Source organism: Nothobranchius furzeri, chromosome 13 (assembly GCF_043380555.1).
Source record: "Nothobranchius furzeri strain GRZ-AD chromosome 13, NfurGRZ-RIMD1, whole genome shotgun sequence".
In the NCBI taxonomy this organism is placed as follows: Eukaryota; Metazoa; Chordata; class Actinopteri; order Cyprinodontiformes; family Nothobranchiidae; genus Nothobranchius; species Nothobranchius furzeri.
In genome coordinates, this window is record NC_091753.1 from 46,494,547 (window position 1) to 46,507,002 (window position 12,456).

At 42.5% G+C, this 12,456-nt stretch overlaps 1 protein-coding gene across 2 annotated transcripts in view; it reads right to left on the bottom strand.

Moving 5' to 3' along the window:
• Positions 1-3,329: 3,329 nt before the first annotated feature.
• cdon (cell adhesion associated, oncogene regulated) overlaps positions 3,330-12,456 on the bottom strand; it is a 34,803-nt gene continuing 25,676 nt past the window's right edge. For both annotated transcript variants that reach the window (XM_070543220.1, XM_070543219.1), the window contains exons 14-19: positions 10,945-11,067; positions 10,671-10,862; positions 8,340-8,638; positions 8,177-8,256; positions 7,203-7,444; positions 3,330-3,944 (exon numbers count right to left, since the gene is read on the bottom strand). In XM_070543220.1, coding sequence (XP_070399321.1) covers positions 3,790-3,944; positions 7,203-7,444; positions 8,177-8,256; positions 8,340-8,638; positions 10,671-10,862; positions 10,945-11,067 — 1,091 coding nt within the window. In that variant the 3' untranslated portion in view covers positions 3,330-3,789. The remainder of the gene's footprint in view (positions 3,945-7,202; positions 7,445-8,176; positions 8,257-8,339; positions 8,639-10,670; positions 10,863-10,944; positions 11,068-12,456) is intronic.

Below are 12,456 nucleotides of genomic sequence, written 5' to 3' on the forward strand. Positions count from 1 at the left end.
ATTCCAGTTATTAGTCGGACTGTACGGGAGCACATCAGTTGGAATCCCTCCAACTACAACATGCTTCCCTTGTGGTTTGTGACATCTTGAGGATAAAAGCGCCTGAGGCTGAATCGAGCGAGTTAACAACACACTGCTCGATTCATAAGAATCGCTTCATTCAGGGTGTGCTGGAGAGGAAGAATGGTGGGCGGAGGGAAGAGGGCCTGGCGTTAACAGGTCGGATATGCAGCAAAGAGGCAGAATTCCTGGGTGGACAATGAGCTTTCTTGTTCCCATGGGCTCCTTAATGAAAGGGTGAAGCTGCGTGGGATGAGGGTGCAGGGCAGGGCTGATGGAGAGTGCCGACTGACAGACGTGGGAGACGCAGAAGCAGTTCATTTAGACACAACCTTGCCCTTATCTTCTCCTCTCCAGCCCAGGCTGCATCTGTCAGCATCCCCTCTCCTTTCCTCAGACCCTTTTCCTTTCATTCCTAGTTTCCTTTCCAACCCTTTTGTTTTGCTCACTTTTACCCGCTGCAGAGAGGTTTCATGGAAATAAAATCAGTTAAAAGCAACACAAGACAGAGAATAGCCAGTTCTGTGGATCATTAGCTACCCCGTTTTGGTTTCTAACCTCAAAAACGGTCCAATCGGGCTACATCAAAAACACGCCGTAGTTTCAGAGGCAGCCTGTTCCTGAAGAAGCCGTGCCACGCCTCAGAAATCCAGGTGCCAGGAATATCCCACCACACGGAGCAGAGATGCCAGGTGAGCCCAGGCCTCTGGCAGAAAACATGGGCCGGCAGGCACCGAGCATGGGAAGCTTGGGCCGCTCTCATCACAGCGAGGAGCTATCATCTGCAATCAGCGGGAACACAAATGTGAAACAAGGTCTGAGACTTTAGGGGAGTTAGGGAATTGTTCAGGAATAAGAAACTTCTTCAATGTCCTAAATACTTCACATCACCTCCTGGTGTATGAAGTGTTTTGTAAACTAACCAAGAAGCTGAAAGACAAACGCCACTTGTGGCAGCAAAACATAGCACTTTGGTGCATTCAGGGTTAAAATCAGCAGGAGAGATTAATAATTTTTGCCTAAATATGCATCAGATGGAGAACAGTGTACAGATTTATAAATATTTTTGATTTGATTAGAAACAATGGATGCATTTGCTGTTAGCTCATCAGTCTAGCAAGATTTACCCTCTATATCTCTGAACCGAGGCTGCTCAGGAAGCTACTAGAAAGATGGTGGTTTATAACTTTTACACAGAAACACGCTTCAGACTGAAAATCCCTATTCAACATGAATAGTAACCAACGTCCATGCTATAAATCCCCCCAATCAAAGGCTAAATTCTAAATCGGAACCCTATCTTTTAAATATTACAACAGAAATGTATCTTTGCGCCAAAGAAATTCACATTAAAGGGAGACCAGGCAGTTTTGGCTTGCTCTTAGCACCCCCTAGTGTCCGTTAGTTGAACCAAAAGCGAAATGTATTTCCTCGCTGTGCGTTTGTCTTTTTCATGCTTTAATCTGAAAGCTGAAATGTCTCTCCAGCCTTCATTTGGTGATTCATCACTAAATGAAACAAATCAGCAGACCGGACCAGCACTCTTAAAAGTTGCAAGTGCCGTATTCTGGCCACAGGGGGCGTTTGGGGAGGGGGGGAATATTTCATTAACCCTGTAAAGCAGGTGTATTCAATTCTGGGCCTGGAGGGTCGGTATCCAGCACATTTTAGCTTCAACTCTGCTCCAACATACCTGATATCAATCAGCAGGTAATTAACACACTTCTGCAGAGCCTGATGAGCTGCTGCACAGGCACTTCAACCACTGAATCAAGTGTGTTGGAGCAGAGAAACCACTAAAACGTGCTGGATACCGGTGTTCTGACTATCCGTGCTACCCGTCGATATGTGCTACTTGAAGGAAATGCGCAGACCGATTACTACGTCACAGGCTGTTTGTTACCTTGAAGAGACACGCCACCTCTGGAAGTTGCATTACTGCTTGTTGTATGTTTAACTAACCGTTAGCTTGCAAATGGCTTGTAGAGTATCGTTATTATACTGTAAACAAGAAATTTCTCCCATTGTTTACCGTCACTCATGAAATCATGACAAACACGGTCTTTTTCATAAATAAATCACCACAAATACTGTGTTTGCAAGTAATTATACTACAGTTTTTACGTATTATCACCTATTTAAAATAAACCGTGCTTAATAAGCATGTTACTGTACTGTAAACAAAAGTGAAACTGTCGTAACACTCTGTAAAGGGTCCTTTTATAAATGATAAATGACCCGCACTTGTATAGCGCCTCTCAGAGTAAGGACTCCAAAGTGCTTTACACTACAGTGTATCATTCATCCATTCACACACACTGATGGTGATGAGCTACGATGTAGCCACAGCTGCCCTGGGGTGCACTGACAGAGGCGAGGCTGCCGAGCACAGGCGCCAGCGGTCCCTCCGACCACCACCAGCAGGCAAGGTGGGTTAAGTGTCTTGCCCAAGGACACACCAGCAGAATTCTCTGTCCGGAGCGGGGATCGATCCTGCAACCTTCCGATTATTGGACAACCCGCTCAACCTGTTGAGCTACTGCTGCCCCACATTTTTATTTCAGCACATAATGGCTCAAGAAAATGATTTAAAAATATGAAGTATGCCTTTAAAGTTTAAACTTTGCCACTATGGTTAGTTTTGCTCTGCGCCCACTCTGAACGTCCTTACAGTGGTTCCCTAACTTGGGGCACCCACAGTTTTGTGAGGTTAATAAGACTGTAACTGCAAAACTTACATTTATAAAATCCCAATACCACGGCTAATAATAGTATAATCAAATCTTTTTATGAGGGTAATAACGATAAATGTCTGTATAAAGTTTGTGTATATGTGGGTAGGAGTTGGGGTTAGGGGGTCCTGGCTTGTATTGGATGCAGACAAGGGGGTCTTCAAGGGAAAAATGTTGGGAACCACCGCTCTAACACACACAGATTAGCCCTAAAGAGCTGCTCGAACATCGCAGCTCTGTGTTCGTAGAACTGCTTCAGTTCTCCAACAGATTGGGGCCAACAGGTCAAAAGCGCTCTCAAAGCAATGACGCATTTTGTGTAAAGCGATGAGCTATCAAGCATTCAATGAAGCAAAGAGCAGCGGCCTTAATGTGAACAGTGAAGGGAGTGTTTAGGGGTCAGTGCAGTGGAACGGCGCATCACGGCACCACATCAAAGGCCTGCCAGAAATATGGATGGGTTTGGACCCCAGCAGGGAAATTCATCGCTGCCGCACGGAACCGAAGGGAAAGAAAGACATTCGGAGCGGATTGTCGTTGGTTTTTGTCTTCCATATCTTCTTTTTTATATTACAAAACTTTACAGACTAATCTCCCCCCTCCAGTGGATCAGAGGGACAAAACGACAAAAAAATAAAAAGTATTTCTCATCCAAAAGGCATAAATAATATAAAAGACAAACTTTTTTCTTTTAAACAGATACATTCATATGAAATAATATTTTACTACTACAAAAAATAAATAAGTCATCTAAAGAGTTCTTGATGTTTTATGAGCGTTTTCCCTCCATCGTGCTAAAAGTTTTTCCTCCGTCTGTCTTTTGCTCTCAAGTCTTTTATTGTTGCGTCTCGGTCCAACACTTCTGTGTCCTTTAATAAGCAGTGTCTCTGACTATCCCCGTCTTCCTCCTTCCACTGCGCTCCTTCCTCCTCCTCCATCTCGCTGGGCCCGGTTCCTCTCCCCGAGGCTGGGGAGTGTGCTTGCGTGTGGGCTACGTTCAGGCCTCCTGTGGGCCGGGCTGAATCAGCTCTACTGCCAGGCTGCCGCTGCAGATCCACCCAGGCTTCTTGTCGCAGTCTAAGTCTGGCAGTCCGAGGCTGACCCAGGACACCACACGCTCCTCCACCTCCACGCACTCCGGCTCCTCTTCAGCTGCAAGACAAACGAGAAGGTTTGTGCTTCGTATTAAAAAAAAAAGCCGAGCAGACTCTGGAGAGACCCAGAGTGTAATTTGTGGTGTTGCTGCATAGTTTGTATGCAGACAACACGAGAAATGCTGATGATGTAAAAACCCAATTGGTGCGGCTGAAACGGGTCAGAATTTAGAGATTAGATTTCTTAAAGCGACAGGGGGGCATTTGGAAAAAGAAACACAATGTTTGGGTTCTCTGGTTCTGTTTATGTCACAAACCCCCGCTTTGACACGTCCTGATTTTTCAGAGCAGCTGAAGCACTTCCAGGTCAGAGTAACGTTAGCGTTGGCAATGGCTTTTACATGCTACCGCCACAGGACCTACCTTCAACAATGCACACATGATGATCCAGGACACATCTACGATTTTAAATTACCTACGTTTATAACTATAAAGGTAACCTTCTGCTTCGGGTTGCTACATGATGATACATGCTAGCTCTACTAGCAGAGTGATCAAACAACTATGCTAACAAGCTAACAGTGTTATCTTTGAGTTATTTCAGAAACAAAAAATAGATCACGTTTTACCCTATGACACTGATAACTACTTAAATGTTGCTACTTTACTGGGTGAACTTCGGCTAGTAAAGAGCTAGCATGTCACACTGTCAAGCCCTGACCAGTTATTAAAGGAGAGAACAAAGGCTAAGTAGTGTGGATCGCTCGTTTAATCGATGTATTTTGGAGGATTTGGAGTCTTCTTTCCTGATATATGGACATTTCTCAGCAATGTGACTCTACCACCGACAAAATGTGGATGTTGCATTTCCACAAAAACACAAGCCTGAAGGAGCTCTGCCATGTGTTGAAGTTGCTATTTCTAATGGTTACCTTCTACTAGCCAAGATGTCTGCTGCTGATTCCTGGACGTTAAAACAGCAACAGTTTATTATCTATTCTATTCTATTATCTGTGGAGCTAAAACATTAACGTTTCAAAGAAAATTGAGTCAGTGGTAGTCACATTTCTGTTAGCCAATCAGAGATGAGATGTCCTAATATCAGGAAATAAAAAAAAAAACAACACTCAATATCGTGTTGTTTTATGCCCCCCTCTAAACCGCCTAACTTCTACTTCCTGAAACCGGAGCATGAGAACTATTAATCCCACAGAGATCAACTCACAAGGCACTTATTTATACTAGAGATCACTGCAAATGTACTGAAATAAAACAAATGAAAAAATAACCAGAGTGAACTTGGTCTTTGGAAAGAGAAATAATTCAGTTTTGATGCAACTAATTTTTGTTCTGAAGAAACAAAACAAGCGTCATGACGAGAGTTTGGGAACACACCATGGTTTGTAATAATTGCAATTATTCCCCCAGGCACTAAAAAATCATGAAAACCATGAAAACAAAACTCAAATATTTAATTAAAAAAGTTCAGTCTGAACTGAAAATCTGTATTCTATCCCTTGTCCTTCTTTAGTCACTAGTAAATGGCCTGTATTTGATATAGCGCCTTCTAGAGTCCTGGAACCCCCCAAGGCGCTTTACAACACAATCAGTCATTCATCCAATCACACACACATTCACACATTGGTGGGGATGAGCTACGATGTAGCCACAGCTGCCCTGGGGCGCACTGACAGAGGCGAGGCTGCCGAGCACAGGCACCACCGGTCCCTCCGACCACCACCAGCAGGCAACGTGAGTTAAGTGTCTTGCCCAAGGACACAATGACAGCGACAGACTGAGCGGGGCTCGAACCTGCAACCTTCCGATTATGGGCCGAGCACTTAACTCCTGTGCCACCGTTGCCCCTAGTGACTAGTGAGCAGTGATGGGAATAAGGCTGTTTAAAATAACGGCGTTACTAAAAAAAATTGTTTTTTCAGTAACGAATAATCTAATAATTCCCGTCTTCTTTTAATCCATCTTCCTGTTGATCCGTTTCCGTTACTGATAAGAAAATGCGTGCGTTACTAATTCAGCAGCACGGTGTGTTGAAGCTGTCATCAGCTGATTGGGAGCAAATGTTTTCATCCAAGCGCATCACGGCCCATGAAGAACGAGGAAGACGTGATGAATAGTCTACGGCTGCAGACCCGCAGGATGTCCCTTAGCGTGACAACGGGACATCCTGAAGGTCAGCTCACCTGTTCGCCGCTCAGACGTCACGATCTTCTACCTTCCTAGATTATTCAAATGTAATCTGTTTCTGATCATTCCGCTGTAACACTGGTTGCATCAGTCTCAGATGTCATGAGCGCTCAGGTGTTATTAGAACTACCTATGTGTCTTCACCACCCAGCTGCAGCTCTTCTGTGTTTGGGTCTGACCCAAGTGATTAGATTTAAGTCACATTTGTGCCTCCTCTAGAGTCATTCATTCATTTATTTATTTATTTAACCATTATTAGATTACCAGAAACAGAAATGCCACTAAAAACACACAAATATGTGAAGCTGTAAATTTTTAAAAATTGTGCAAAATAACATTTATTTGATTGATTTAACGAGACTGAGAAACCATTTAAAGGCTCAGGAACCCTTACAGGTGTTTATATTTGCAATTATAAATTTTAGCTGATTAGTGTCTTGTTAAATATCACACAGTGACATTCTAATAGTCTAGATTAGTGTAATGTTCCTGTTTGTAGTTCATCCTGTTAAGTGCCCATTTATTCCAGTTATTAAGTTTTATAAAAATTATATGTATACATGTATATATATATATATATATATATATATATATATATATATATATACACACAGTATATATACACAGTATATATATATATATGTATATATATATATATATACATATATATATATATGTATATATATATATATATATATATATATATATATATATATATATATATATATATATATATATATATATATATATGTGTATATACATATATATATATATATATATATATATGTGTATATATATATATATATATATATATACACATACATGTTACTATGTTCCGGGCATTTATATTTCAGTATTGTAGTAATTTATAGTTAAGTAAGAAGGGAACCCATTTTTCTTGCGTTCTTTAATGAAAAATGTAGCAAAATAGTTATTTTTTCTTGGCAATTAGTTACTTTTATACTGAACTGAGTTACTTTTTTGACAAAGTAATCAGTAAATATAACTAATTACTTTTTTTAAGCAATGTTCTCAACACTGCTGGTGAGCCCAGTCAGTTTGACCTTGCAAACACTAAAACAACACACTTATAATAGGGTTCGTGTCTCACCAGTGCTATCCCCTGGGGAGTTTTCGTTGTTCTGAATCAAACAGAAGGAACGTTGTGAGGGCAAGGACCCCTGGAGCTCATTTGGTTGGTACCCTCTGTCAGCCTCTGGGTCGGAGCCTCGACACTGAGGTGAAACCTGGCCCAGAGGGACCATCTCCATCCCATCCTGCTGGCAGGGTGCCACTCGGTGCATCAAAGGCAGCGTGCCATTGGGGAAAGTGCCGTTGGTCTTGTTGTGACATCTGCAAGAGACGAAATGAGACGGAAAGAAAAGGCAGGCCATGTTTCTTTAATCAGACGCTTATGAATATACAAACAGAAACTCTTACTTCACCGTAACGGTCTGTGAAGTAAGAAGCGAGCGCTCAGAAGTTAAAACTGTTCTCAACAAATGAAATAAAGACTGAAAATCCACTTTTGAAAACTTTACGGAAACACATTGTGGTTTTACTCTCTAGAGCAGTGAGTTTTCCACATTTTCCTAAACTCAACTTCTCCTCGGGTACACAACTGGACCGTGGACCAACCCCCCCCCCACCCAATATCCATCCACCCCCTCCAGCAGCTGGAGGTAAATAAACAGGGAGCTCATTAGGTCTGCTGGCTCATTGCGCGCAGAGTAAACTGTGATGCTGGAGACCCTTAAATACACAAACGGGACAAGTGGGAGGCCTCTGTGTGTGTGTGTGTGTGTGTGTGTGTGTGTGTGTGTGTGTGTGTGTGTGTGTGTGTGTGTGTGTGTGTGTGTGTAACAGGCTCATCAGCACATTTTGTCAGCTGCATCTCATGACGTTTGAGCAGCTTCTCTTTTAATATCCTACAGCCTCATGTTGATTTTCACTGATATTTCTCTAAAGCATCAACTCAGCTTTGCCAAGTGTCTTGTTTCCCTGATTAAACAACACTTTGACTTGTTCTAATCCAGATTATTGCAAACAAAAGTGCTAAAATAGATTCTTAATCTGTCTTCTCACCTGTTGTTGTTGCACAGGTTCTGACAGCTCATGCAGTCAGAGTTCTCCGTCTGAGGAAGAGCCGTGTATGCGCCTCCGCCCTGTCGAGACAATTTAACCACATTTTTGGTGAAGTTGCACAACACAGGTACATCGTCAGAACCGTCATGACGGCTGAGCTCACGTTTAAGTGGTGGTGAGGGTGCGAGTGCTCGCAGTCATGGGCGCTACAGGGCAGCGCGCCTTCGTGGCCGTGTGGGTGGCCGGGTGAGAATAAACCGCCGGAGCCGTTAAGCAGCGCCAAGCCGTTGGGTAGTTTGTGGTGGAGGTGGTGGCACCCCTGGGGTAACATCTGGCCACTGTGCCCGTAGCTACCATGGATGCTCCCATTGGCACGGCTGCTGCCCGGCGCCAGCGTGGTGTATTCAAGGACGTGACCGTTCAACTCTGCAGGCTGGTACAGGTAGCCAGGAGGGTCAAACTCTATAATGGATGGAAAATTAGAGATTAAAAAGTTTAAAATGACTGATTACAGTAACACTAAATAGTTTTTAAACTTTAAGCTGGAGCTTTAACAGTGATTGTTGATTTAGAAACGCTTCATATCTGACACCACTCTGCAGCCCTCTACTGGCCAGATACTTAACAGTTTTGCGGAGCAGGTAGGTGTTCTAGGGGGCGCTCTTTACCTGCTTTACGGCTGTTAGCCACTATGCTAGCAGTTAGCTTTTTCAGTTTGCCGACCATCAATAAAAAGTACAAGAAGAAGAAACAGGAGAAGTTTGCTTTTCTGTTGGCATCACGGCAGAGCCTGGAAGTAAAGGTGAGAGAGTAATATCTTTGGAGGCGAAGCAAACAGCTAAAACCGGAGTGAACATCGACATGACCTACACTGGTTTTAAGGTACTATTGACCTGGCTTTGTTACTACTGGGAATAGAAGTAATATTTTTTGACCAACAGTGTGGATCTTTTTACTCTGTGGTTTATTTTAGTATTAGTTGGCTCATGTTGGGGTTAGCTTGTTGTTAGCGCTAGCTGCAGCAGGCTACAGCAGTGTTCTTTACAATAATAATAATAATAATAATAGTGCATTGAACTTATATAGCACTTTTCTAGACACCCAAAGACGCTTTCACACACTCTCAAATTCACACACCGCTAGTGAAGGTAAGCTACTTGTAGCCACAGCCGCCCTGGGGAGGTCTGACAGAGGCGGGGCTGCCATTTGGCGCCGTCGGCCCCTCTGACCACCACTAACACAATAGTTGTAATTCCACTTTCAACCAGTAGGGCGGAGGAGCAGGAAACTGCACAGTGTTGCTTTAAGGATCAATAAGCATTAAAGCTTTTCTAATTTCTCTGCCTCTGTCATACCTACATAGAGCTAAATGGTCAAATGTTTCAACTTTTGGTAGCCGTCCACCACCAGACGTAGACAAACCGCTAAAATCGGCAAAGACATTCTGCAGTAATTTGGCTCTAAAGCTGAGGTATAAATAGTTTAAACAGGTCACAGTAACTTGAGCCTTACATGCCCAAAATAGTATTTTGATATCTTAAAGGTTTTTGAAGTAACCCCAGTTTGACTTTCAGGTCTATTGAATATTTTATCATGAGATCATATCTCGCACAAACTGAGTTGTTTAAAACAAACTCTTCTGACTGACAATGTTTTCACTGACTACACAAATTATACATCAAAACATCAGCAGTTTGGTCTCGTTTTAGCCACAGCGTCTAACACGGCTATACGACTTTTCTCTCAAATACCTCCAGAGCGCACCGTCGGCAGTGTTAAATCTAGGTGTGTCAAAGGGTTTTTTCAGCGAGTCGTATCTTTGACAAAAACAGCATAAATAAACAACAAATGAAACGTGTGACCATCACAGCCTTCGGTTGCTTACTATTTAAGAATTTATTTGACATACTGTAATTTTTGCACAACTATTTGTTCTGGAGGTCTTTTTTGTTGTTGTTTTTATCATTATTACTTTTTTGCGACAAACATATTTCTCCCCCCAGTTTGAAGCAATATTTTTTTTGTAGTAATGTGTGTTGCTCGTAGGTGTGTGTTTACTGTGGTGACCCTAATGAATCACAAGCAGCAGCTTCAACATTTCTTTAGATCTTGATTTAAATAAAATCGCATATTTTCCTTCAATAAAGATTTAGTGGCATCTCTAATTCTCACTGCATTTAATCTGAGGTGGAGAGTTTCCAGGGAATAATCTGTAACCATTTACAGAGCGGACGTTAAGATTTTCCTGTTTGTTTCCTGTTACGTTACAGGAAATAAAGAATTGATTCTTTCTCCAAATCTACAGAGATCACAACTATTTCCACATGCAACCGGTCAAGCAAGTAGTTTACTGAACGACGGCCAAGACTTTTGCAAGCACCTTGGGATCTGTGTATGTGCTGGGATAGAGTATGACTCACAAGCCGCCACGGGGGCTGACAATTATTTAAAAAAATGAAGCAATTATTTGGTGTTTGGTGTTGGATTTTCTCACTGTTCGTGTTGTTCTGCTGGCGATTCCTCCACAGACACATGGCGATGAAAGACAGCAGGATGAGCACCATCACCACCAAAACACAGCCCACAATCAGATAGAGCAGTCCGCCAGGTGAGCTGGAGGGCTCAGGGAGGTGGGGTCCAGGAGGGGTGAAGGGGTGCTGACTGGGAGACCCGGGAGACTGGCGAGCTGCACCAGAAATGAGGCGTCAGTTTCAGGATTTCACAAACCGAACCGCTGATTTGTTGCTCGTGCGTTCAAGTCTTCGCACCTCTGGTTTCACAGATCATGACGTTGCTGTAATCGCTCTGCCCCCCACCGTTAAAGCACTGCATTTTGATATCGTAGGAGGTCTCTGGCTGCAGATATCCAATCATGTGCCAGTTCTTCACACCTGAAAAACCACAGAAGAAGAAGGAGGACAGTGTTAACTTGTGTAAACTCACCGCCTGGTTTCAGACAGTTGTTCCACTGCACTCGGGCTCCATTTAAGGCAGCTTCGTGTTTGCCCTGGCTCTCCTCCAGGATTCCCACTCCAGCGCTGCTCCACCACACACTGTCACACTTCAGCGTACTCCAGAAACACACACAAACCTCCACTGAGGAAATGCTACATTTCCAACAAATGAGGCTGAAAAAAGCTGCTGATTTGACCATGTTTTTGGTTCGTGTGGCACACACCTAAACCCAGTGGTGCTCCTGAACACGTGGAGCGCGAATCAGTGAAAAAAACCTTCTGCTTAAACTCTCCTGTGGTGGTCAGTCAGAGTCATGTTTTCTGCTGCTTCAAGCGGTAAATTAAAGCTTCATGCAAAGACAATTAAATTCTTATTTGAGGGGAAAAATTATTTGGAAGACATCAGCTTTTTAAAATGTAGGTCAAAATGTCTTTTATTAAAAAGTTTCAATACTTTAACAAATTCGTGCTCCATCTTTAATATTTTGGGTCTCGGTCAGATTTTAATTTTGAGTTTTCGTGTTTTTAGTTTTTTTTAAACTCAGCTAATAAGTCATTTTTGCACTATGTGTTGTAGCCCAGGCTCCCCACAAATGGGGCACGCTCTGGCTCAAGCGCAAACTTTTTTTAGCGTGTTATTTCTTTCTAATCATAATTACCTTGTTCAATTCCCACCTCTAGTTTATTTATTTATATGTTTTTGTCTAGATAAAGTCTATGATTAACAGCATTTAGACAATTTATGTTCTCAGATAGATCACAAAACAGAACTTTTGTTTTTTAAATGGCATCTCACTGAGTTAAAAAAGTTTTAATTTCTTATGTTTTTTGAGCATTTTGTTTAATATATTAAGACAGTCGTGGAACCATATTATAGACTTTGACATTTTTAATTAGTTTAATGTGACAAAAATTACATTTTTACACAACTTGAAGACCAAATTATCCCAACGTTAATCCCAATTTCTACATTTTTATGTTATTTACTCTCTTTTGTCATCCGCCTCTTCTGTTTTTATACTTGTGAGACATTTGTGCCCGTCAGTGTGGAAAACCAGCTGCTCGGATGTTGTGTTGAGTAAATCGACGCCGCTCCGGCCCTCGCTGTTCTAGGCTCAACTGTTAGCGTTCCCCGCAGCAGCCTGAGCCGCTCAGCTCCAGCTGGGCTCAGGTTACAGTTTGCACCATTAGCTGGTGACCATTTATTAAAAGCAGAGTTCAGAAATGTGCTGCTGCTCAGAGAGAGAGAGAGAGAGAGAGAGAGAGAGAGAGAGAGAGAGAGAGAGAGAGAGAGAGAGAGAGAGAGAGAGAGAGAGAGAGAGAGAG